Source organism: Chelonia mydas, chromosome 11, assembly GCF_015237465.2.
Source record: "Chelonia mydas isolate rCheMyd1 chromosome 11, rCheMyd1.pri.v2, whole genome shotgun sequence".
NCBI classification, from domain to species: domain Eukaryota; kingdom Metazoa; phylum Chordata; order Testudines; family Cheloniidae; genus Chelonia; species Chelonia mydas.
Window position 1 is genome coordinate 70,203,775 of NC_051251.2, and position 27,749 is coordinate 70,231,523.

The 27,749-nt window shown below is 40.0% G+C and overlaps 1 protein-coding gene across 15 annotated transcripts in view; it reads right to left on the reverse strand.

Annotated features, from left to right (window-relative positions):
* Positions 1-27,749, reverse strand: part of AGAP1 (ArfGAP with GTPase domain, ankyrin repeat and PH domain 1) — a 684,170-nt gene that overhangs the window by 293,396 nt on the left and 363,025 nt on the right. For all 15 annotated transcript variants that reach the window (XM_043525622.1, XM_037912087.2, XM_037912086.2 and 12 more), the window contains one exon: positions 27,574-27,666. In XM_043525622.1, coding sequence (XP_043381557.1) covers positions 27,574-27,666 — 93 coding nt within the window. The remainder of the gene's footprint in view (positions 1-27,573; positions 27,667-27,749) is intronic.

A 27,749-nucleotide genomic window follows, 5' to 3' on the forward strand; every position in this document is an offset into this window, starting at 1 on the left:
CCAATATTACATTCTATCGTGACAAAGTTCCTCCTCTACCTTGGTGGGTCTTGCACTTATTGGCGGATTTGCTCGCCTTGGAGCTTCACGGCAGCCCTCAGCTTGGCCGTTTTTCTGAACCCACAGTCCAGGTCAACGACTCCTGTGTCTGACCAGGAGTTGGGAGGTTTGGGGAAAACCCGGGCCCGCCCTCTACTCCGGGTTCCAGCCCAGGGCCCTGTGGAATGCAACTGTCTAGAGTGCCTCCTGGAACAGCTGTGCAACAGCTGCGACTCCCTGGGCTATTTCCCCATGGCCTCCTCCCAACACCTTCCTTATCCTCACCGTAGGACCTTCCTCCTGGTGTCTGATAATGCTTGTACACCTCAGTCCTCCAACAGTATGTGTTCTCACTCAGCTCCTAGCGCTGCTTGCTCCCAGCTCCTTACTTGCGCACCACAAACTGAAGTGAGCTCCTTTTTAAACCCAGGTGCCCTGATTAGCCTGCCTTAATTGATTCTAGCAGCTTCTTGATTGGCTGCAGGTGTTCTAATCAGCCTGTCTGTCTTAATTATCTCCAGAAGGTTCCTGATTGTTCTGGAACCTTCCCTGTTACCTTACCCAGGGAAAGGGGACCTACTTAACCTGGGGCTAATATATCTGCCATCTATTACTCTCCTGTAGCCATCTGGCCCGACCCTGTCACATTATGTAGACAAAAAAAAAAGTATCTGTATATAAAAAAAGCAGCCAGGCCTTCTAAGGCAATGTACAAAACAAAGCCTAGAGTCTCAGGTCCCATGTAACTAAACACATACTACCAGAGACAAGAGCTGCAGTAGATGGTTGATTGCCAAGCCAACTGGATAGAAAAACATTTTTATTGATGAGCTCTTTAATTTATGAAATGTTACTCATTTTCATATACATCTGATTTATTTTAGAAAGTGCCTGTAGTTAGAGAAATCACAAGGATGCCAGATCAAAGTGTTGGTAACAAAGGGATCTCACAAAACTGGGTGACTGGGCAACTGGGAAACAAAATGGCAGATGAAATTCAGTACTGATAAATGCAAATTAATGCGCACAGGAAAAAAATAATCCAAATTATGCATTGAAAATGATGGGGCCCAAATTAGCTGTTACCATTCAAGAAAGAGATCTTAGAGTCATCGTAGATAATTCCTTGAAAACATCCTCTCAATGTGCAGCAGCTGTCAAACCATTAGGAAAGGGATAGATAAGACAGAGTATCATAATGCCATTATATAAATCCATAGTACGCCCACACCTTGAATACTGCATGCAGTTCTGGTTGTCCCATCTCAAAAAAGATATACTAGAATTGGAAAAAGTACAGAGAACGGCAAAACCATGACGGCATGGAACAGCTTCCATATGAGGAGAGGTTAAAAAGATTGAGACTGTTCGTCTTATAAAACAGATTACTAAGGGGACGGGGGTTGGGGGGGATATGACAGAGGTGTATAAAATCTGGAATGGTGCAAAAAAAGTGAATAGGAAGTGTTATTTACCCCGTAACACAACACAAGAACCAGGGATCACCCAACAAATTAATAGGCAGCAGATTTAAAAAAAAACAGAAGGAAGTCCTTCTTCACACAACACACAGTCAACCTGTGCAACTCCTTGTCAGAGGATGCTGTGAAGGCCAAAAGTATAAATGCATTAAAAAAAGAATAAGGTAAGTTGGAGGATAGATTCATCCAGGACTAATAGCCAAGATGACCAGGGACACAGCCCCATGCTTCCGGTGTCCCTAAACCTCTGAGTGTCAGAAGCGTAGACTGGATGATGGGATGGATTACTCGATAAATTTCTCTATCCTGTTCAGTCCCTCTAAAGCATTGGCCACTGTCCACTGTCAGAAGACAGGATACTGGGCTAGATGGACCACTGATCTCACCTAGTATGACCATTCCTATGTACCACCGTGATCATGCATGCACAAATTCAACTTCTGCTAATCTAGTACTAATGTACTATCATGACTGATGAGGAGGTGGCAGGGGTGTACCATACAGAACCAAAGGACCAGATCCTTAGGTCCAGTCATGGCAGTTTTTTGCCAGCACATTGACTTTGATGTTTTGAATACATTTTCAGTAGATGCGCAGCTTTCATCCTAATACTGGAAGATGTGTGTGTGACTAGTCCATTGGATATGACACTGAAAAGCTATGCCTCAATATTTCTAATTTTCCAGTACTTTTTCTTTGAAAATATTCTTAAGAGACAGTTTCTCATTAAAAGCATACCAACCCCATGTTTCCTTACTTTTATGCTTCTTAAATTCATGTCCTTGGAACTATTTTTCCAATCTGTCCACAATGAAATTCACAGACTCTGCTTGCATTCTGGGATTCCTAACATATACCTTTTGCTGGAGGATATAAACACTTATGTGTTTGGGCATGGAATGATGTTATAATTTTGGTTTATGTTTCCTAGATTAGTGGGTGCCTCTAATGCTTTTTTGTTCTTTGATTTTGTTGCACTGAATAAAGAGTTTGTATTTTTAATCTCTCATTTTATATAAGGAGGCATTTTGTGTGCTTGATTTATCACGTGTATTTTGAGTCAAAGATCCTCATATCAGAGGCACCTTTTCTTATATCTGCAAATACATGTTAAACAAAACATAAAAATGGCAGCCTTTATCACTAGATGAACAGTTAATTTATACAAAACATTCCATTTCAGATTCTACATTCTGAACAATTTCTTTAAGAATTTTTTTTAAAACAAGGGTGGCTTTTTTTTGAGAATTTCATCAAAGCCCCTGGATTCCATGTTTACACTATACTACTTTAATAAACTTTTTCTCTCCAACACTTATGGCAGTTTCTGAACTCAAAAGACTTCTCACAATTACATGTTTTTCTGAAATAATCACTCACTACAGTAGCATATTAGGTGTTAATCTAGCTACTTGATTTGTAACTATTCTCCTGTCCTCTACCCAATCATTTAAATACTGTCATTCGTAATAGATGATATACTGTACTATAAACCAACTCATAATTGGACCTCTCAGTTCAATGTATTTTATTTTTGTGCTAAAGAATCACAGAAGTCAGAGAAGGAAATGAGCTATCTGATCTGTCTACAAATGCAGGATTCTTCTCTGCAATACATTTTCTGTTTTTTTCTATCTACTTTTAAAAGCGTAAATGATTTGGCTTCTATTGTTTCCCTACTGAGAATATTTCACAGCTTAACAGATATCGCATTAAGGAAGTTTTTCCTTAACATGCCTGAAGTTTTCATTCCATATTGTTAACCCACGCCTATGTAGGTGTGCCTCAACATTTTATATATAAATAAAAAATGTTGAGGCATATATATATATAAACTAGCTCTTCTCTTCCTCAGTGTTTGTACCCTTCAGATCCCCATATACTTACCATTGTCCCCAGCAGTAGCCTACCTAAGCCAAACATCTTTAGCCCTTTTAATCTTTTAATGTGGGATGTGAATACAACAGATCATGTTGCCCCCCCATAGTGGTGGCCATAGTGTTTACTACTACTGCCAGGTAGGAAAGGATCTTTTAACTAAAGAAGCCACAGAGGTCTGTTTTTGGAGCCAAAACCTTAGGTTCACTCTCATGCTGCACTCACTAGTTGCCAGTGAGCCTGTTTATTTAGCTTATGGATCCTCACAATACACTAATTTCTCTAGCTGCTATTCTTGTTTGAACTCCCTCAAATTTAACAGTACTGGTAATATGATGCCCAAAAATTAATTGAAATTTCAGGTGTAGTTGGACCACAGCCACATACGTCCCCTTCTTTTGACAAGATGGGTTTTTGTATACAGCCCCAAATAATATGGACCTGTTTTGCACCCACCTCCCAGTTGCAAACTCAAGTCTAACTTGCTGACCACTGACACCTCTGCATCTCTTTGAGCAATACTGCTTTCCAGGATTCTTCCTCCTATTTAGATATTCAGCCTTTTCCCCTAAAATTTCCCACAGCTTGGCTACCACCAATTTAGCAGTAATGGTGAATGTGCTATTCTAGACAGCTTAGCAACTTTTCACTAGTGCCATATAAAACTTCCCAGAGAAAATCTAGTTGACAAGGTGGTTGAGATGCTGGCAGCTACCAGTGCCTTGGCACGGTAGTGTTCTCTCAGCATTCCTACCATTAATGAAATTGCACTAGTGGGAGCAACGGTGAGAAACATCAAGACAATAAGCCTTAACTGAGTACATGTGGTTAGGATTAGTGTTGCCTAAATATATTAGCTTGCTTTTTTACAAGTTGATCCTCATTTTATTTTCTATCACTGTTTCCAGACATTGTCCCTTTTTATAATTTTTCCATCCCAACTGGTGTTCGGAGCTCTTCCTAATTTAGCAGAATGTGAATTCCATTAGTCTGTTTGCTCCATCTTTCAGATCATTAAGGAAAATGTTAACTAGAAAAAGACATAATATTAATCCCTGCTCTATCCAACTTGACAACTTACTTACACCAACTCCAATCCTGGTTTACCTTTTTATTACAATCTTGATGACAGTTTTCAATCAACATAACTGTTTTTAGCCAAGCTAATTTGAATTAATTTTTCAATTACAATTTAGTGAAATAGTAGCAAATGCTTCAATAAAATCCAAATATTTAACATCTGTTGTGTTCCCTTCATCCACTAATTTTGAAATTCTATCAAACAGCCATCAAGTGTGTCTGGCAAGATTTATTCTTTATAAACCATGCTGCCTATTACTCATAGCTTTATTATGCTGTTCAGGATACAGAGTGTTCCTATTGTGTCTGTGCTGTTCTATTTCTTAAACCTAAAATTGGGTATAAAATTGATAAAATCCCAAGTATTTGCTACCGACCTCATTTTCTGGTCAGCTGTCAAGGAAGTGTGTTAATGCCATGCTATGAACATAATGGCCACGCTGGTCAGACACTGGTCCATCTAACTCAGCATCCTGTTTTCCAACAGTGGCCAGCACCAGATGCTTCAGAGGTAAGGAACAGAACAGGGCAATTTATTGAGTGATTCATCCCTTGTCATCCGTTCCGAACTTCTAGCAGTCAGTGGTTTAGGGACACCCAGAGCATGGGGTTTAGGGACACCCTGACCATCTTGGCTAAAAGCTGTCTTCCATGAATGCATTCAATTTTGTTTTGAACCAAGGTATACTTTTGGCCTTCACAATATCCCCTGGCAACAAATTCCATAGGCTGACTGTGCATTGTGTGAAGAAGAATTTTCTTTAAACCTGCTGCCTATTAATTTCATTGGGTGACCCCTGATTCTTGTGCTATGTGAAGTGGGAAATAAAACTTCCCTATTCGCTTTCTCCATATCATTCCTGATTTTATAGAACTCTGTGATTACTCCCTCCCCCCAAGTCATCTCTTTTCTAAACTGAACAGTCCTGGTCTTTTTAATCTGTCCTTATATGGAAGCTGTTCCATACCTCATATCACTTCTGGTGTCCTTTGCGTGCCCTTTCCATTTCTAACATATGTTTGGTTTTTTTTAGTTTGGGTGACCAGAACTGCACGCAGTATTCAAGCTGTGGGTGTATCATGGATTTATTTAGTGGCATTATGATATTTTCTGTCTTATTATCTATGACCTTGTTATTCAAATAATATATACCATATATACTCATTCATAAGTCGAATATTTTTGGTAAAAATGTGACGCATCAAAGAGCAGGGGTCAGCTTATAAACAGGTCTACACCAAAATGTGATGATTTTAAACTCTATGAAATCATTGAATTGAATATCTAATACATTGCCGTTTTGTTTACCTGGAGCATCTGCAGGCACGGAGCCCCTCAGTTCCCTGTGGCGCGGTTCGACGTTCCCAGCCAATGGGAGCTGCATGAAGTGGCGCGCCACTTCCTGCAGCTCCCATTGGCTGGGAACAGTGAACCGTGGCCACTGGGAGCTGAGGGGCTCTGTGCCTGTGAACGCTCCAGTTAACAAAACACCCCGACCCGCCAGCGGCTTACCCTGACGGGCCGGCAGCCAAAGTTGGCTAACCCCTGAAATATAGGGTCGGTTTATGAAAGGGTCACACAGTTTTTACTATTTTTACCTACCCATCTTGGGGGGGTCAGCTTATATATGAACGGGCTAATGATCGAGTATATACGGTATATCGTTAGAATGCTGGAGCCTTCATCTTCAGCTATCCTAAGTAGAATGGTCAGTATTTACTTATTATTTCATCTCTAACAAACTAACTTGTGTAAAATAACCTTAAATTACTTTCAAAAACTGCATTTCTGGATTCTTCCCTTTAAACTCTGAAGATTTATTTTAAGTGTCAACATCTGGCACATCTGATAAGGAAGCTTTATACATGTACTGCTAATTAGTGTAGCTGGAAATTTTTGGAGAATAAGGGTGAGAGGTTGCAAATTAATGCCAATTCTTTGTATAGACTAAGAACAGGCCAAAACCTTTACTTTTGTACCATAAAGAACAATATTTCAGTGGAAGAGATTTTAACTCTCACACCGCTACTCTTTTAGAAGACCTGCTACAAGGGAGTCATTCAGCACTGCATACACTGTGTGAATGTTTTTTCCAGGGTGACTAGCACTTCTTCCCCCTCCTTTAGCTTCTTTTAATATGCCATTGTTACTTGAACCCTGTACACTTCTCTCCTCACACATTGTTCTGCTCCAATTTTATTGTATGGTGTGCCCTCAAAGACTGGTTTTGATTATCTAGGATTGCCACAGAATTAAAGGTAGCAGAACATTTATGGAAATATTTGTAATGTCAAAAGTTTGCTTCATTCGAAAATCAGGCTAAAGGCTTTAAATGCTTGCTGTTCAGTTTACTCTTTTGATTGCTTTACCACTATGTAAATCAATTTGTTAATGTTCTTTACAAAATGCATGAGCCAGTTATACTGACAAACACACAAAGCTCATTCGTAATTAGCAGTTAATTAGTACGAAGGAACAGATGCTGTTAGAGTTTCAGCAGGCGAACAGGTTCTGTAAACAATGCTTATAAATCTAAATGAATTTATTAACCACAATGCAACTGTCAACATTTTGTTGGCAACCATACAAATATGGCGAATCCCCAAAACATCTTTACAACACATTAATAATCAGTGTGTCAACCAAACTCTATCAGGCAATTTGACTTGCTAACAGTCATCATCATTCTACTTAATCTTATATATGTCACTGATCTCCATTCTAATTCCCCACCTAGAGCACACGATGAAAAGATTCTGGCTCCCAGAATTTTAATGTATTATACATTCTCTCTCTCTGAAAAGTGTCCCCTGAAACCACAGAACTTTTGCAAGACACCATGGTGTATCTTATACTGGTGGTTTGAATGAACTTCCACATACAGAGCCAATACGTGATACACAACTTCAAAACAAAGTCTCAATCCTGAGGAGTTTGCTATACTACATCCTTAATAACAATTATCTCTTAAAAAGGGAACACCACTATGAAGCCTCTACAATCCTCAACAATTACCACCAATCACTATTTATAAATCTCACACACTCAATAAGCTACTGAGTGATTCTATGGTTCTTTTTAATGATCTGGGTACACACAGATGGCTGAAATAAAGAGAATACCCCTTGTAAGCATTTTCTAGGTGCAACATGGAGAAAACAATTCAAGAAATACCCTCTTATGGCTGTATTAGTCACTGACTTTTGGCTAGAAGATCAAACTCAGCCTTGGGGTCCCATGAGGACCACCTTTTTGACCTCATGCCTGTCAATGTCTGTATGTCACACTTCGAGATGCCACCATGATTTGTTACAACACTTTAGCACTGAAAAATCATATTTTCTTTGTCATATCATAGCTTCCTTTGTTGTGGTCTTCATTGCTTTCAATCACTCCCCCCTCTTCTTCTCCAAAACAATCTTACATCTTTTTTCATTGCATCCTCTGCCCCCTTTGATGGGGTGTGTTGACTTTGTCCTGTGTTGGAATGATGAATAAGATCATTCCTAAGCAGGTGAAGGTCTTCCAAGTGGCTGCTCTCATTGGAGAGACTGTTTTATTCTTTTACTGCAGATTCGAGCTAGGGATGGTGCCTCATCAAGGGATAACAAGCAGTCAGTTTTCAGGAAGACAGTCTGGTAGCATCAGGAGTGGAGGGAGGGGACAACAGGCAGCCTCTGCTGGAATCTCCCTGAAAGCTGTGAAGAAACCCAGACTGTAGTAGCCCAAATCCTCAATACTCCAGAGGCTGAGTTATCTGCTTGTTTTCCCTTTGTTCTAAGAGGCATTTTTCAGTCTTGGAAAGCAAGTTAACCAACCCTGAGGAGCAGCAACTGTTTTATTAACCAGTGATTATTTTTAATATCACACACGTTAACCCCCCATTTCTAGGTATGCATGTAGACCCTGACAGCATCCTCCTTATATTCTCCTTAATCTCCCCACATCTAGTCTCCATACTTCCAATGTCTCTCCCCTGACTCTGTAAGCATTGCCTGATCTCATTAATATTCTACTCCCAAGCAGAGCCCTGATTATTTCCCCTGGAAATCTGGTGATGCATGTGAGCTATTCTCACACTTGCTTTACCAACCAAGAATCATTAGCTACCAGTTGCAATTCAGTGATTCTTTCCTAGCTGCTTTAAACAAAAAGAAAAGTTTAAATTGTTAAATTTGGGAAAAGGAAAAAAGTTCAGTTTTACTGTTAGTCACAAGGCTATATGAGTTCTTACGACATTTACCTGAATTTTAAAATGTTTGACAGATACTAAGAGAACAGAATCATTCAGGGTTTTCCTCACACGTTGTCAGATTCTTAGTGGTTTTGTTCTTCATTTTCCCCTTAAACAATATGATGCTATCCTTCAATGCATTTTCCAACATTGTATCATATTCACAATGGGAATAATATTTTCGAAAGGAAGCCTACACACTAAACCAGTTCAAAACTAACAAAACTCATTAAACAAGAAGCTGCTTTTTAAAGACAGCTGAAGTTGCTAACTGATACATACCTTCACCAACACAAACAGAAAACAGAGAAATGAACAGTTAACTTATCAGCAAGTCACCTCCAAGGAGAAATCTCAAACACAATGCAGGACCCTCACAGATTACATCATGACTTAAACTACCCACATCCCACACACAAGCATCACAGAGGCCACCATTTGGAGTCTTGAAAGATGTACATTGGGTGTTTGCCCATTTTTGCAAGTTACTAGCCCCATATCTGTGTTTCAGTTTGCTAATTGTTGCAAGCGGCAAGGGCCATATCTGGGTATGGAAATAGTAAGTTGGGCCATGAATGCTCACGAAATTGGGGATTGGGGTGTGGGAGGGAGTGAGGGCTTCGGCTTGGGTGTGGGTTCTGGGGATGAGGGGTTGGAGGTGCAGGAGGGTGCTCCAGGATGGGGCAGGGAGTTGGGGCGCAGGAGGGGGATCGGGGTGCAGGTTCCAGGTGGCACCTACCTGGCCAATGAGAGCTGTGGGCGCAGAGCCCCCTGGCTGCCCCTACACATAGGAAGTGGAGGGGGGACATGCCGCTGCTTCTGGGAGCCACACGGAGCCCCCGCATACGTGGAGCGGGGCGAGCCCCCGACCCTGGACCCCACCCCCCGGCTGGAGCTCGAGGGCAGAATTAAAATGTCTGAAGGGCCAGATGTGGCCCCCAGGCTGTAGTTTGCACACCCCTGCACTAGCCCCATATCTATGTTTAATTAAGAAACCTTGATTGTAGTGAATAATAGTTTGGAGAAAATATTTTGTCAGTATCTTATAGTCAGTACTAATTGACGCCAATGGGCAGTAATAGGCACATTAGTCTTGACCAGGGGTGGGCAAACTTTTTGGCCCAAGGGCCACATCGGGGTTGCGAAACAGCATGGAGGGCTGGGTAGGGAAGGCTGTGCCTCCCCAAACAGCCTGACCCCCGCCCCCTGTCTGCCCCCTCCCACTTCCTGCCCCCGGACCGCCCCCCCTCAGAACCCCAGACCCATCCAACCCGCCCTGCTCCTTGTCCCCTGACTGCTCCCTCCCAGGACCCCCCGCCCCTAACCAACCCCCGTGGTCCCTGTCCCCTGACTGCCCCACCCCCTATCCACAGCCCCACCCCCTGACAGGCCCCCGGGGACCCCCAACCCATCCACTCCCCCACTCCTTGTCCCCTGACTGCCCCCTCCCAGGACCCCACCCTCTATCCAACCCCAACTGCTCCTTGTCTCCTGACCACCCCCCACGAACCTCCACCCCATCCAACTGCCCCCCCGGGACCTCCTGCCCCTTATCCAACCCCCCGCTGCCTCTGCCCCCTTACCATGCCGCTCAGAGTGGCAGGACAGGTTTATTGGAAAGCCTGGGAGGTGGGCAGGCGCAAGCCATGCTACCCGTGTGGCTGCGGGAGAGGGGGACAGCAGGGGAGGAGCCGGGGGCTAGCCTCCCTGACTAGGAGCTCAGGAAGGATGGTCCCGCGGGCCAGATGTGGCCTGTGGACCATAGTTTGCCCACCTCTGATCTAGACCTTTGCTGGCTTTTAGAAGAAGAGATAAGGGCAGTCTGCAGTATGAGAGATAGAAAACACCTTTTCTAGGGCCTCTTAAACATGGCTATTAGCAGGAAGGCAAGTGTTTTCAGGTAGGTGTTGGTAGAAGTCTACCAGTAAATCAGCATTTACAACAGCTTTTCCAGGTTCTGGATTGTTCCCTCTGGATTGAATTCAGGGCAGGAGGGACCTCCAGGTCCTGGTGGTCATCCTCCTACGTTTGCGGGAGGGTGAACGAATCAAAATATTCAAAAAGAGTCCAAGTGGAGGCAGATGGCTCACTTGAAGATACTGATTCACAGAAGCAAAGAAAATTGATGTTATCGCGGGCCATGAGGTATGCTGGCTAATCTGTGGGTTCACGATGGCAATGATTTAAATTAGCCTCGTAACCTGCTGACAGATTAGCTATCTGCCTGCTTTTTGCCAAATTCCCAGTGTGTCTGGTGCTGGTAGAAAAATGCAAATTCTATCTACACTGTGTCTGTTGAGTTTTTGGAATGGGGATGGACAGACCAGGGGAATGTGTATTCCTGTTTAGTTGTTCTAGCTGCCCAAACAGTTTCTTCATCTAAACTCTCTTTTCCTTGAATTAGAATGAAATAGTCTTGCCATGCACTTCGGTCTTTAGAGACCCTTACAGAGCTGTCTAGAAAAGGGCTGTTGAGTTTAAGCTTCTCTCTAGGTAGCAGGAGAACAGGGGATACAGGAGAAGTGATATATGAAAACATTATCTACTGAGGGTAAATATACATCCATGCTGATGTCCATCATCAGAGATACCTACAGTGTAAATGTGAGCACTGACTGCAATATTAACAGCATTGGCAGGTTTTAACAGATCTATACTGAGTGGAAATTGTGGAGTGCGGCATCAAAGGTATGCCAGTAGGGATAATCAACCATCAGATATCCACCAATTCTGGAGTGCTAACAGCACATTCCTCGGGGGGACATAGGCCCCTGGCAAACTCAGGATTGGTCCAACATAGGTCAGTTGTGATGATTAAGTACCCTTCAATGATGATAAAGCCAGCCTTTAATGCAGCAGTCTGAGTCAAGAAGTATGAAACAGTGTTCTTTTGAAGAAGCATTATGGAGGCAACAAACCTTACCTATTAGTATCCCTCAATTTCTAAACACATCTCATGCATATGGACCCTCAACTTCTGTATAAGAGGAGTGCAGTTCCCTTAGCCTGAGAGAACAAGTTGGAGAGATTGGTGCCAACTCAGTTCCCCTGCAGGTGCTGAGGTAGGTCTCCCAGAGTAAGGCCACAATGACTCTCTTTCTTAAAACCGTTTCAGGCTTTATGCTGGGTTATTCTTTGAGTTATATAACTAAACCAGAATCCCAGAACAAGGGCAAATTTGGAACTAACACTGGTCTGTGTGCTCCGTTGAGATGGACTCTGCCCATTCACAATGCCAGTTCAGTACACACTCTGCAAAATGTTCAATGACAGGAGAATGGGAAAGACTTAAAAGTAGCAGGTCAGAAACTTGACGGTTGAATGCAGCCTTTTGCATGCAATCTATTTAAGATGACAACCAGAACAAAAGGTCCAAAATAGTCTTAAAATTGTGTATCTCACAGAAACATTTACTTTTTCCATATTTGGCAGTTCTTCTAAACTGAAGAAACAACAACAGAGCTATCTATATATCAAGTTCATAGTATTTGTTCCACTACTTAGCATCATAAAGAACTAACTTAAAGGAAGCTTCCTGTTGAACATGAGGAAAATTTCCATTAAAACCAAGATCTGGAATATATTTTTGCATGGGATATCAGTGCAAATACTTAGGAGTACTGGATTTCTTGATATTAAATGTGAAAACATTGTTAAGAACACACAAAAAATAGCCTTCACCCTCCAATTTAGCATTATTCTAAGCAGGTACGCATTGCTACAGTCACTCCTCTGATGTAAGGGCACAGTTGATCTAATTGGAAAAAATATTTTGAGTGTTCTGGGAATAGTCACTGTTAACTGAATGCAACAACAAAAAAGGGGGAAAAAAAGAGCATGCAGACCCGAGGGAATTACCAAATCAATTAACAACTAATTCAGGAACTAATTTCTGTATTGCCTCTTAGCACAAAACTGTATCTTTAATTTCTCTTGCAATAAGCATCACCATGATAGTCCTAACATACACTGACGCTTTAAATGAGTTTACAAGTATCTCTTTTTGATTGGCTATATAATATTATTTCTTCACAGTTCAATGGAACTGTAGCCAAGTGCTCTGAAATATTTAATTATACTGGTAGCTACCAGTTAACAATTTACAGAACCACAGTGAGTATGGAACATTTTTATAACTAGTAATCAACTAATTAAAAACATAGCAAATTGCGGGTACTATGATTATCAACAATTACAGAAGAATTACATAGAAGATTTCAGCATTAAGAATATTTGGGTATGAAGAGTATTTGTATTTCTACAAGCATATTTTGGTATGCATCACTGTGTGCTGGGAAGGAATAAAGATTAGATCAAAGTGCTAATCAAGATGCTACGCCTCAAATCAGTATTTCTATTTGTGTATCTCTATCTCTTTGTTAGCCACATTATGATTGAGTTTTGGAAAGAGCTATTCACTACAGATACGAATTCTGAGCAAAGAACAATTTCTTAGATGCTTTCATGAAAAATGTTGGCTCAACTCCCACGCTTGTTAGGGCAACCTGTCCAACGTGACTGGTTCCTTCCTTTTGGGTTTATCAGATAGCTTCAGTCAGGTGCAACAGACACTGCTGAAATTCTCACTGACCACACCAGTTGTGAAGTGCTCAAAATCAGTGTGGAAGAGTGGTAGTCAACTTGGAGGCAGAACTGGCAGAGGTTAGATTTTTCTTATGAATAATTTCTATGGCTGGGGCCAGGAAAAACAAGTGCATTCTTAGTTTAATTATTTATATGGATCAAGGCTCATAGTGGTGGGAGAGGAATTTGCAGCAGAAAGGAGAACAGGAGAAGTGCAGTAGAAATAAGTAATATGGACAGTGGGAAACAAAGGAAGCGATGACAACTTTAGTATGTTATTGATGGCTCAAAAAATGTGCATACCAGAAGTGTGACACCAATGGACATCCACAGCAGTTACATTTCTTCAAGCAGGGCTCAGTTTAGGAAGGGGCATGGGATTCTGCAGCACCAGATGAGTGGGAGATAAAGTTTTGCTTGCCTGGGTTGTAAATTAAAAATAAATGAAAGGGCTCTGGGAAAATAACACCCTTACTATAACGTCAGTCCAGAACGTATTATTTTAGGGTCCCTCATGCTGGCATTCAAAATCAGCTGCCTGCACAACTATATAAAACAGGCTAATCTAAAAAGAATTAGTAAATTCTGTTTAAGGAACATAAACTGGCAGTTTAACATAATCCAAATCAAGTACTCTGCTTTACACTGGTTATAACCGTTTTTACACACTCAAGGAAGGAGCTGTATGTATTCTCAAGTTAGTTCAGAGGTACGCATGACAGAAAGGAAATTTTCTGCTTCCTCGTAAAATTCAGCCATGTTGCAAAAAAAGTGTTCAGTAAAATGCATGTAATATCAATATTAAAAAAACAATTACAAGCTAATGTCATTTAGAACTATAAAGACACCTGCTACCTTCATCCTATTATCTGCAGTCAGTGCACAGATAGGTTATTTAGAAAGAGAAGGAAGAAGGTCCTTATGGATCAGACTGACACGCCAAAGATTAAGGTGCTATTATCTGCTCCGCCACAGACTTCCTGGGTGGCTTCATGCAAGTCACTAAGGCTATGTCTACACTAGAGATCCTACAAGGGTACAGCTACAGCAATGGAAGGTGTTTTTCCATTGCTCCAGTTAATCCACCTTTCCAAAAAGAGGTATCTTGATTGACAGAAGAATTTGTCTGTTGACCTAGTGGTGTCTACACTGGAGATTAGGTCAGTTTAACTACATTTCTCAAGGGGTGTGAAATGTAAAATTTTAAGTGTAGCCAGGGCCTTAATCTCTCTGTTCCTTGGTACCCCTCTATAAAATGGGAGTATTAACACCTCCCTACCTCTCTAGGCAGTTGAAAGGTCATATCATTAGTACTTGTCAATGGGTCAGATAATTAGCGAGGCGCACCAGAGAAAGTCTATGCAGTGTTGTTGTAGCCCTGTCAGTCTCACTTCATCCATTTTCTAAGTAAAGTAGAAAGCCTTGGGATCTCCACCAGCCTTAAGCCCCAGTCTGAAATTTGGGAGTTTGTCTTCCCTACAGTTGATGAATACAAGATGGCAAAATGGATTTGTTCTTCATAGACACTGCTCTTTGTAGGATTACTACCTAGTAGTCCTGGTGATCTCCTTCAGAGTTTCTCTCTGCAGTATCAGTTGTGAAATCTGCTTGTAATTGCTATCTGTTTACTCTCTGATGCCATGGCTTTTTCGATTTATATTTTAGCATTTTTACTGATGGACTCACATCTTTTGTACCTTTAAACTGGCTCTATCATGTAAAAGTTTGTGAGCCAGTCCCAAAGAACATCATGCTAGAGCACACCAGTTGCCAAGGAAGCTAGCAGGATGCAGATTCCATTACTTTTTTCCTGGAAGGGAAGAAGTCTCAGTTCAGGGAATCTGAGTGGATCCTTTGCTTAGAGTGAAAGCAAAGTCCCAGGCTTGTCCAATGAGATGACTACAGGTCTGAATGTTTAGATTGAAGTCTCTGATGTCCCTTCCAGGGAGTACACAACCAGTCAACTGATGGTTTGATTGCTGTAGCTTCTTCACTTTTCAAAGACAGAGTTAGGGATAACTCGTTTTACAGTTTGATAGAAACAGTTATTCTTTTGTAATTCAACCTAGAATTGTTAAATTCAGACAATACAGAGTTAAGGTGGGAGAAGTAATATATTTTACTGAACTAACTTCTGTTGGTGACAAAGGCAAGATTTCAAGCTACACAACGCTTTTCTTTTGACATGTTAATTCTTTTAGTAATTTCTTTGCAACCTCTCAGTTATTGTGGATAGTCCATCTTTAATGCTGGCGTCTGCAAATAAATCTCAGTATTTTATCTGCCTAACAAAACCTGGTGAAGTCTGTTTTACTTGAATTAACAGAAGTAATACAGAAAAAAGAGAGAGAGAGAGAGAGAGAGAGAGAGAGAGAGAGAGAGAGAGAGAGAGAGAGAGAGAGAGAGAGTATATAGAAATAATGCCTTACACAATCACTTTCAAGTACACAGTATTATAATAAGATCTGCAAGGGACACTCTCATTCCTGGACAACTTAAACGACAAAAATTAGAGTCAATCTGATGACAAAAAAAACCCCCTGAGTTGTATCATGTGCCCGGCTGATCAGACAGGGATCAGAGATATCCATATACAATATTGATATTCTAATGCTGAATCAACATTTAAAGGGCTTGACATTTTTCAATTAAAGATTTCACTCATTTCAAAGGCACTATACTTAACTCCACTTTCTTTTGCCTTCTGATTTAGGTTCAAAATATTTTGCTTTATGGTATCTTTTGGAATCTGCTGATAATTTTCAACTTTCTGCTCTAATTTTTCAAATCTGGCGTCCTAAATCCCGGTGACACATCCATTCATTTAGGCAATATTTTCCTTTACATCTGTGTGGTGTAAAGATTCCTCATTCTGAGACCTCATTTTCTTGAGGTGTAATTGTTGATATATTTTTCTTCTTTTCTGAGTTGAGGACATTGTCCCACAAGGAATTCTTCCCCATTGTAAAATGCATTGAGAAAGGTATAAAATTATATATTAGATCGTGGGGACATTAAGAGTTCTGTAGACATACCATATCTGCTGGCTTTTGTTTTCAAATTTTAGAGATTTTAAACAGTTCACAAATGACTCCCCATGATATACAAACATGACCTAACAATAGCACACACAGAAAGTATGCCTGAAGGATGGAAAAACCTAATCTAGAATTCTTTAACTAAAGCAACCAATAAGAAGGCCTCAGTTGCCCTCTTCTTTAGGTGTTAGAAGCAATGTCTCTGATGCAAACAGAAGGACAAAACCTCAACCTTGAAAGATGTCCTGAATGAGATCAACAGCAGCTATAAAAAGGTATGCTTTCTGCAACAGCAGTTTTGAAGAGAGCTCAAAGCTGAGTGCTGCTTCAATGTAGGGAGCAAAAGGCATAAGCAAAGGGACCCATTTACTGATAAGCAAGATGGAAACAAACATTTCTACTACACTGTCAACCTCAATAAAAGGCAAAGTGATGAAAAATACAAAATTTGGAGACTCAGAATGGAGGCAAATACTTAAGATTTACATTTCCTCTGCCAGAGGAAGTAGAGACAAATGAGCTAACTATATTCCTCGAAAAATGAATTTCAAATATACTAGACAAGAGTAATCAAGAGCAACAGGACAGAAATGTTGTGGGTTAAAGTTAACAAGATAGCCCTAAGTACTTCAGAACATGATCTCTAAGTATTTCATACATTGCTTGCTCAGAGGAACAGAAAAATTGTGCAAAAGTACATGCATTTGAGATTGGGGAGATACCTAGAGCTGAATTTGATGGGTCACTGAGCAAATCGGTTAGATTTTAGTTATGTTACAGCCCTTGTTTTTGGGCAACTGAAATAATTTTTGGCATTAAGAAGTCCAGTTATATTTTGTTAGTTTGATTTTATATTACATATAAAATAGGGAAAATAGTTGGTTAAACTTTGGCCTTGACATAAATGACAACAAACCCTTTAACATGCTTACTCTTTCTGGTAGCACTGTGAATCAGTTTCACTCCTGCAATACCAACTCCTTCACCTTGTCAGACTGAATTAATTAAACCGCAACAGTTACTGCTAAGATGGTCGCCTGTTTGGTTTCTTTTCCATAGGTTTGATATAAGCACTTACATCCATGAAACCTGCTATAAAAACATTTGTTATTTATGGTGATAGTGGGTTTCAGGTCTGACAATTGCCTGAAGCACTATAGTGCTCTTTTGCTAGTGAAGAGAACTAATGAAATCAGTTTGACTGACTATGTGCAGCTCTGGATCTCTTTTCAAAATCTATCTCAAAGATATTTCCCCTGAACCTTGTTGAAATGTTGAAACAGTTGTCTACAGAGGCCTAAATATTTTATAAAGGAAAATTTATTTCAGATGCTACAACAGCGATACTACTTGGTTCAGTGGAAGGGTCAGATTAAACTAATTAATTTATTATTCAGCACTAGACATTAAGTTGGTATATAGTACCATAAACTATTGCACAGAAAACTCACCAGCAAGAGTCAAACATAGGCTAAAGAGAAAAAGGAAGATTAGCTAGGATGAGGACAGAAACCACTGCAGATAAGGCAGCAGAAGACTAAGAGTGACACATAATTGTAGGAAGCTGAAAAGAGGAGAGAGAGAGAAGCTGTGAGTTGCAGGAGAGTAGGTAGACATAAGGTCAGGTTAAGTCCATTAAAAGCTGTGAAAATTCAAAAAGGCAGTTTTGGAGTCAGATACAAGGTGAATATAGAAAAGCAGTGAAGATGCCAAAGGATGGATATGATATGGTCCCACTGCTTGGAGCAAGAGAGAAGGATGCAATGCCACTAGACTGGACAACATTGAAGTTTAAAGGCTGGAAATTCATAAAGACCATACAAAAAGAACTGCATGAGTCAGGCACAAAGATTTCATGGTCTAGATGAGAACAAATTCTAGCTAATGCGGAAAATGTAGGTGTTTTTCTGGGAATGGTTATATGCATTTATTTTAATTCTGAGCTCACAATAAAGCCAACAAAATCCTGACCAAAAGGCGACAGCTTTTGCACTAACGCAGGAAAATTCCTTGAAGACCTAAATTATTGAATCCCTTTTAAATATAATCTCCAGATGGTTAACATGCCATAAAGATATATTTAGGAATATGTTCAGTGATAAGTAGGCTAAGATTTAGTCACAGGTATTTTTTAGTGAAAGTCACGAACAGGACATGGGCAACAAACAATAAATCATGGAAGCCTGAGCTCTGCCACCTGGGGCTAATAGCCCGGGCCCCGGTGTCCGGGGCTGAAGTTGCAGAGGTCACACAAAATCATGGATTCTATGACCTCCATAACCTTAGTGATAAGGAATTAAAAACCTCATTGTGTGTCCTTTACTGGAAAGGTTCTTTTTTGGCCTACACTGCATTGTATTTTATCAGAAGATAGAAAAAAGGAGGAACTCAAACATTTATGGATCTATACAGAAAATAAGAAATTGGTTTTTAATATTAAACAAACGGCTGGTCACTGCCAGCCAGCGAAACAAAAAAGCAACAGATTTCCCTTCCCCTGTTTCAGTCTACCCATCCCCTTTATAGCAGCTGTCTTCAGATTGGTCTCTGCTTTGGTTTCCTCAGAAGAGGAGCACCCTGCCAAAGATCAGGCCAGTCATCAGTGTATGGTATTGATCTTTATGTGGATCCTTCTCAAAACACCTATTATTGTTTTCTTTATTTAATAAGCGTCACACAAAGCACCACCTCATGTTCCTCCAAGGCACCAGCCAGCTGAGGTCAGCAGGCTACAGCAGGTTGTAGGGATCAGCTCTCACATGTTTCCTTCACATTTAAGCAAAGGGAAAAAAGAATTGTGTTTATGCTTTTGTCTTCTTTGTGATATACTAAAGCCTGAACAGTTGTTTGTTTCCACCTTGTAAAATTTTTTAAAGGTACTTTTCCCTGTTTTCCCCCCCTCCTTTAGAAATAAGAGTAATATCAAGCCTTATCTCTCCTTTTAACTGATGGACACTCTAAAGAACTTGAATGTGGGCTCTGACCACAATTGAAGGAGCTGGGCTGTTTGAATTTTTAACATTCTCTACTTATCACAGAAAACAGAAAGCAAAGTTTTAAACAGACTGTATACAAATTTATTTCCATATAAACTGTTCCATTTCAGTTTGTAATTTATTACAGCAGTGCCCCAAAACTCTGAGTTCTGGGCACCACTGTGATAGGCACCATACAAACATATGTCAGAGACAATTCCTGCCATGAAAAATTTACAATCTAAATAAATAAGACACACAAAGAGTAGGAAGGAATGAGTCATGGAGCAGCAAAGCAGTCCCACTAGTTCTCCATAGAGTCTTCCAGTAAGAGCAGCATAGAAAAGATCTGATATTTGTAATTTAAAAAGCAGGCAAACAACTAAAACAAAAAACTTATTTTGACTTTGTCTGCATTTTAAAATCGGAACTGTTTTTCACTAGTCATTTTTATTTTACTTGTCTGTTTTCACGTGTCCAGGTCATAGATTCAAAACAGACAGACAACTCAATGGCTGTTCCTAGAATAAACATCCCAAATATGCAAGTATTCCATACAGTGCTGGTTGAAAAGAGACTATTTTGTGAAAGTATTTCACAAGAAATGAAGAAAATTCAATGGTGCTATTCATTTGGAGTTTTTTGACAAAAAGGAGTTTCACAACTTTTTTGGGGGATGGGGAAAGAAACAACATAAAATACTTTCTGCCTTCCTCCTGCTTTTGCCAGTGAGAAAAAAAAAGCAAGTTAAAGAGTGTTTTCACAATAAAACATAACTTTTTAAAAAGTTTCAAAATTATGTTTAACTGAACAACGAAAAGTTCTGTCCAAGTAAAATTTTTCCAAAGTTTCGTTTGTTGAAACAGCATTTTCTGTTGGGGGAGTTGGCGGGGAGGAGGACAGAATTTTCCACCAGCTCTAATGATATATTTTTCCTGACTGAAGTCAGATTCAGAAATTACAAGTTCGAATTTGTTGAGACCCGCTATTTCAGAAGCGATAATGCACACTTCCAAAAATATGAATTAGTCTTTAACAGAAATGAATGTTTAACCAATGCAGTTACTTCATGTCACTCACTAACAAAGATCCATTGGGATCTTTGCAGTTATTTAAGTGCATATTGTTTTATTATGTTTTCTTAAAATGAGAGGAGCTACACTGACAAAGTACCAAATTCCAATAATCACAGGTTATCTTTCAATCTTGGGACAGCGTAGATACTGCTTATCCCTCCTTCACTACCTCAAAGTAGCTTTCCCATATGCATCTGAAGAAGTGAGCTGTAGCTCACGAAAGCTTATGCTCAAATAAATTGGTTAGTCTCTAAGGTGCCACAAGTACTCCTTTTCTTTTTGCAAATACAGACTAACACGGCTGCTACTCTGAAACATTTCCCATAAATGTGACTGGTGTCATTTTTAGTGTCACCAGAAATCTTTACATTGAAACAAAATTTGGCATTTGTTATTCTAGGAGATGCAGCTGGAATTTTTTTAAACCTGAATTTTGGGGCAAAAATATCATACTGACAAGTGTGACCAAACAGCTCAAGTGTCATGCCAAAAGCTATTTCCAACAAAGCCCCGGCCTTCCCATTTTGGGTAAAAGCAGAGTCAAGGTTATATAGTTCAGTTATAGAATAATATGAGCATCTGTGATTAAGTGCAAATGCTAAACATAAGAATTTATGAAACCAGAAAGCCAGGCCAGCTCTTATGTATTTATTTACACTCAAAACTAGAGAGGGGAGAAAAAAAAGAAAAAAGAAAGAGCACACAGCTGCCATCCCAAAAACAGACCTCCCATCTGCCACCCACGATTTGCATGTCACCTTCTCCAGGCTCATTTGTACTTCATTAACTGCCATTGACTTAACAAGATTTATGCAAATGACACCATAGGAGCTCGCTAACTCCCACTGCAATCAAGTGATTATGTATGTACAATTCTCCACAGCAATGAAAAATTAATACATGACAAGCCCACTCACCGCTGAGCTGAGTTTCTTGCTTTTATTTTTGTTGTTGTGATTTTTTTTTACTTGAATATGTCCTACTAATGGAGGTTTAGCAAGACCACAAAAACAAACAAAATGAACCTTCCCAAAACACTCCAACTACAGAAGCTTAGTAGGAAGCATATGAATCTAAAAAAAAAAAAATGGCTTGACTGATAAAGAGTTTTTAGAAAATTCACTCTCTCTGCAGGAAACAAAGCTTAATTCTCATAAATGTTTTTCAACAGAGAGTAGACTGGGTTATTTTTCCTATTTCATCTTGCATTAACCATTTATCTTAACCTTATTACAACAGCGAAGCCAGCAAAAGCTGTAGTAAAGTTGCTTAAGTCCTTCCATTTTAAGCCCCTATTTCTTAGTTGTTCATAATCTTCCAGAAATTTCAACTTTTTGGTTGAAATTTTTCTGGCTTCTGCTTGACTGGTACACAGAGTGGAATACAGTAATACAAGATACTATACGTGGATATCTAAGGTTGCAGGAAGAATCTATTCTTGAATCTGAGAAGTATGTGTTCATGTAATTAAAGCATGTATTATAATGCACACACAGAGGGGAAGAGTGAAATTTGCATGCATCTTTTTTAATTCTTGATTTTTGAGGTATTAACTGTGCAATCTTATTCTTTTATCATAATTTTGTTTGTTTGTTTGTTTTTAATGGAAAATCATGGAACACACAGCTATTCGTGCAAGCTGACAGGGCTGATGCTACTCTCTAGTTAAGTAAAGCTAGCTTCCCATCTTAAACCTGATTTTCAGCTCCCCTAAATTCCTGAAAAGAAACTGACCTTCCTGAAATTTCAGATGCTATATTTCATACTAGAGTAAATTTGGTAAAAATTAGCACAGAAGTTTTCAAATTATAGTGTTTTGAAAAGTTACATTAAGTTCACTATTGGTTAATTTTTTTGGTTGGGGAGGTTATTCACAATAGCTTCAAAATGGCTCAGGCTAAACATTCCAAATGGCTGTTTTGTTTTGTTGACACTGTTGACACATGTATGAAAAAATGTTTTTTTAGTATTTCTGGAGAAGAAAGGAAAGACATTCACTGGAGAAATAAAGAAGATACGTTATAAAAGTATCAAGACAATTTGTGATACCCCACATGAAGATAAGCAAAAAAGGGCTTAACTAAGCTCCGGGTTATAAAAAGTAGCCATAGGCACATCCAGCTCATCAGGTTAGAAAGTAAGGAAGAATTGGAAAAATTAAGATTATATACTGCTTTAAAAGAATTTAGTAGATGAAGGGCTGTTTGCTTTCTCCCTGGCTGAAGCCATCTATAGCAAGCTGGAGGTTTTTTGGAGAAGGCTGAAGCAAGCCCTGATTCTCAATCTATGCACATTAGACTGGAGTAGAGATATGTTCTGCACAACATAATGCACTTTAAGTGGCAAACTGCAACATTCAGGGTTTTCCCCTCTCCTTATTTCCCCCCCCCCCATTCAGAAGATTGGTCAGCGCAAGACATCACTCCTGTGGACCTCGTACCCAACCAGATGTATATATGTTGCTCATTTAAAGGACTGGGAAACCACAAACAAAAAGCATAAGCCGGATCTACACTACATATGTTTGCCAGCATAACTATGCAGGTCAAGGATGTGGTTTGACTGATATTGCTGTGCCGAGACAAGCTTTGCCAGCAAAAGCAGTTTTGCTGGTATATACTGTCCAGCATTGGAGTGTTTTACCTATACAGTATATGAGCACAGCTACACCAGCAAAGTGTTCCCAGTGTAGTCCTGGCCTTAGAGAAGAATCAAGGTTGAGAGTGGGTTTCCCTGCAGTCTAACATCCAAAACGAGATTACATTTTCTAGACAACAAAATCTAGACCTTTTAAAAAGGTTAGAACATCTGAACAAGAAGAGTTAAGGGATCCTGTCTGTTCCTCCCGGACATGGAATCCTTCACTCATTGATTCACACACCCGATTAACACTGTCCGCCCAACCTTAATGTTGTCCTTTAGAACAGGAGAGAATAAAGCCCTACTTCTTACTTATGGGATCCATTCTAATCTCCTAGAAATCTGCATATTCCCCCCCCAGATTTTAGGGAGCAACACCAAGGCTGGGTAACTATATAATTCAGATGAAATGACTGATGAAGAACCATCCAGGAGAAGTGGGGGAACAAGGTGGATCCATTAACCCTTCCCTTCAACGTCTGAACTTTTTTACATGGTGTAGAATGCAATCGTTTGCCAGGGGTTGGGGGAGTCAGAATCCATTGCAACATAATTTCAACCATAATTCTGTAGCAAAGTTTTTTTTATTTGCAAGTACTACCTCACAAACACTACCATGAAACTCTCCCCCTTTTCGCCAGTGATGATGAGCTTAGACTCTTGGAGGAAAGGCTATTTTCTGTCTTGCTCCGAAAGCACTGGCTTGCTAGCACATCTGCACATTGTTACAGTGATGATTGCCATATAAGAACCTACATAGTGTCGAAAAATAGCATTGACAACAGATCTGGAAAAAAGCATAACAGCTACAGGCTTTTAAAGAAGGCCCAGTGGCATAATGAAAGACTGCATGTGCACAAGTAAAGCTGGCAAAGCCATTACTCACAAGAGCAGTTTAAGGAATGGTCCTGCAGTCACAGGACCTTTAGCATAGCTGGAGTCACTGATGGCCAATAACCTCTAGTATGAGGCAGTGTGGCAAGGTCACAATTGGGCTAATAGGAGGATAAATACAGGAAAATATGGGGATGAAATAGAATTTTTTTCACAACAGTAAAAGATGATATTCTTGCAACAGAGAGGTTATGAATATTGCAATCTGTACTGCACTTCCTGAAGTAAAATGGATTTATCTTTCTACCTCCCTACCATTTCCTTCTCATTGAAATAAACTAATGCTATATTGGTTTTTTTTTAACCACTGCATGTAAAAGTAAACAAAGTATTACTCAAGTTCTTATTTCTAAGAGTCCTCTTTGTTGTATCTACCAGCCTCTTTCACAACGGTGAAATTAGAAAATAAACTTAACAGTGAAACTTCTCAGACAAGATTTTTGAACACTGCTTTTGAGCTATCTCCAAGTGCTTGTAATCTGTAAAGGCTCAGAACAATATAGCCATGTTAACAATTTATCTAGATGCAGTTGTAATTAAGGATTCAGTGCTGATGAAAAACGATACTCTAAACAATTAGGCAAGTGTGACAGACATCCCATATTCAGGAATCTTTTCCGTATTCAGTGCATGGGAGGAGGAATGAATATGTGGGAGCAGTTATCTGAATAAGACTTAAAGAGGACTTAATAGCAAGATCATTCACCACATTCAGAGTTTCAAGCACTGAATAATATTTTCCGACTTATGGCTGACACAAGTTTTGAAAACGACACATATGGAGCAAATTAGCTTTAAATAAATTGTGTTACATTTTTAATAAACTGACAGCCTCAAACTAATATCTCTTTATTTTAATGGTTATTGAAAATTTCTCAGTTTGTATGTCTAGTGTTTCCAATACTTAATATTTCCAATATGAAAAACTAAGTAGTAACCTCAAAGATTATTTACATCTTATGAAGGAAAATAACTGAAGAAAGAAAGTTGTCAGGCAACCCCTATGGAAAATGAAAAAACAGATTAAAATCTGCCAGTCAATTGACAATCTATTAAAAAATAGAGAAGGAACAGAGTGCTTAGATTCTCTTAGCTATTCTTTAGTTTTAGATAAAACTAAAGAATTATAGTAAAGACCTACGCAAGGACTTAGTATTCAAGTAATGCCCTGAACAAGGCAAGGGTCAGTGGTGCCAAAGCTCCACCCAACACTCACTAGTCTGTAAATGTCAGTCTCCACTGGGTAGCACAGGTAAGTGAGCTGCTTTCATTCATACATTTGATGAAGTGCCTTTGTTTGGCTAGGGTACCGTTTTTTCCCTAAGGCTTCCTAATTTATGTAACTCAGGCTATGTCTACAGTACTAGTACTACAGCGGCACAGTTGCAGCATTGTAGCGACACCACTGTACAGCAGACACTTACCACAGTGACGGAAGGGTTTTTCGTCACTGTAATAAATCCACTTCCTCACGAGGCGGTAGCTAGACTGATGGAAGAATTCTTCCATCCACCTAGCTACATCTGCAGTGGGGGTTAGGTTGACCTGTGTCACACAGCGCATGACGTCTTTCACAGCCCTGAGCAATATAGCTTGGGCAGCTTAAGTTTTAGGTGTAGACCAGGCCATAGCGACCTGTGATGGGCTTACTGATTTTAAGTGCAGATTACTATCTATAAAATGGAAAAAAGCCACATGCCAAATCCTCTGCAAATTCAATCTCCTACTGGGAGTTTGCAGAGCTGAAACTCATTGATGGTGGGTGCTGTGATAAAGCCGTGCAATCTTACTTCGCCTTGCTCCCCCAATCCTGCTTGCACTAGGGTGAACAGGAAAAATCTTTTGACTAGTGACCCACTGGATAATTTGCTTACATTTTTGGTGAATAGGGGTTAATAAATGGAAAGCATTCCCCAAAGACTGGGGGAGGAAAGTGACACCCCCCTCAACACCCAGTGAGATAATCATCAGCCACTGGAGTCTTCAAACTAAGAGGTAAGAGCTCTGTGAAACAGAAGACGATTTTATTGTATGCAGTGGATATTTTATTACATCCCTGCAGGAGATGTTTTTGCTCTGTATATGCATTACCCTAAGATAGCCTCTGAAGAGTCCATTTTAGCTTAGATTCTTCTGACCCTCTCAGTGTAACTGAGCTCTGGAAAGAATGGCACCTACAATTTTGAATACATGTGCATCAACAATATTCCTCAGTTTCCCCCATTTGTGCTTTTGCATTAAAAGTAGCGGCCCCATTTCATTACATAGTGCTGAAATTTAAAACTCTGTATCTACTCAAAAATATTATTGAGCCTACCACAGCTAATACCATGGCAAGTGCTAGAATTTTTTTTTTTCCTCTCACCCCATCCCCCCTCCAGTTCTGGAATTTCCTCCATTCCCTGCAGTGCCAAATGTAGAGAGTTTGTGTGCTGGAATCACACAATAGCAACATGCTTGATTACATTTGTCTACTAAAAATCTATAGTGATAATAGCACACAATTTCACTATCTGAGGTGCCACAAAAAATTTTTAAACTGCTTTTTAGAAAACAAAATGCCACATACAAGTAGAGCGCAAAAGCAAAACAGGAGAATGTAGCCTTGCCAGCAAGATGATGCAGGAAGGAGAGGAGTCCATGCCCAAGCAGGGAGGGGGAAAACTGACCTATAGAAAGCAACAAAAGAAGAATCTGTGGCAGCTGTGAAGGAAGGGAAGAATCTCTTGTCTTTCACTTGGCACCTTTTCTACTAACATAACGGCAACTCACATTTGAAAAGAATTTGCAACTAGTGCTAACAAAACTGTTTGTAAACTATCCCACACAAATGCTCAAAATGCTCAGCTCTCGCAGCTGCATGATTTCCGATTAAATTATATTGAACAAGTCAATTATTCCATTCTGCACTACGGATTCCAATATTATCTTTCCCTTATGAAGCAGTGCACACAGTAACAATTTAGCATCCAGTTTCTGGGCTAATGAAAGTGCATCTAGGCTAGTAAAAACAGGCCAAAACAAATCCTTGAATTCAAGTCCTGTTGTGTAATGGGGAAGTTTAATTAAGGCCACAGATTACAGCTGTAAATGTTCTCTTATATAATAAGGTCTAAATGAAACTGAACCTAATCAAAGTTACAATTCCTTCATTAGCAAATTACAAACAAGAGCACACAGCTGACACACCGGCTATGATTATCACAACTAATTGCCTCGTTGTTACAAACCAGCCTGAAACAGCGTTCAGATGTCCGTCTGCAACAGCAAATTAGGGCCACATCAGGCTATTTCTGCTATCACAAGGGGCTCTTGTACAGCGATCTGATTTACCCCTGTCGACTGGCAGCAAACGGCCCAATCAAAGCATTCTCTACAAAGGCAGGCTTTGAAGCCAGCTCAGCCTAGAAACATGCTCCATATGCAGGCCGGCAGACTGCACTTCATTAGGCCTGTTGTCACATTTTCCCTCTTCTTATTCTAATGATCCTATTTTAATACACACAGGAACCTCTCCTAATTGATGTCAAGTGAGTGACTTCCACATTCATCACCAGAGCACATCAAACAAATCTTGGCACACAGGCCCAGCATCATAGTGTTTAAGACCCGAGGTGTGTCTCTAACTATAGGAAAGCAAAAAAGCAGCATACCTGTTTAATTGGGATTGCACGGCCACTTCCAATGCTATCTGTTCTGCTCTCCAGGACTTTCTTCTCTTTGTCTGGATCACTCCCTTTCCGAGACTGCAGAGCAAAACGAAAGTTCACACTCTGTTAAACATTTCGGTTGACACAGAGGGGATGCCCTGTTTAAACCATTGTTTTGA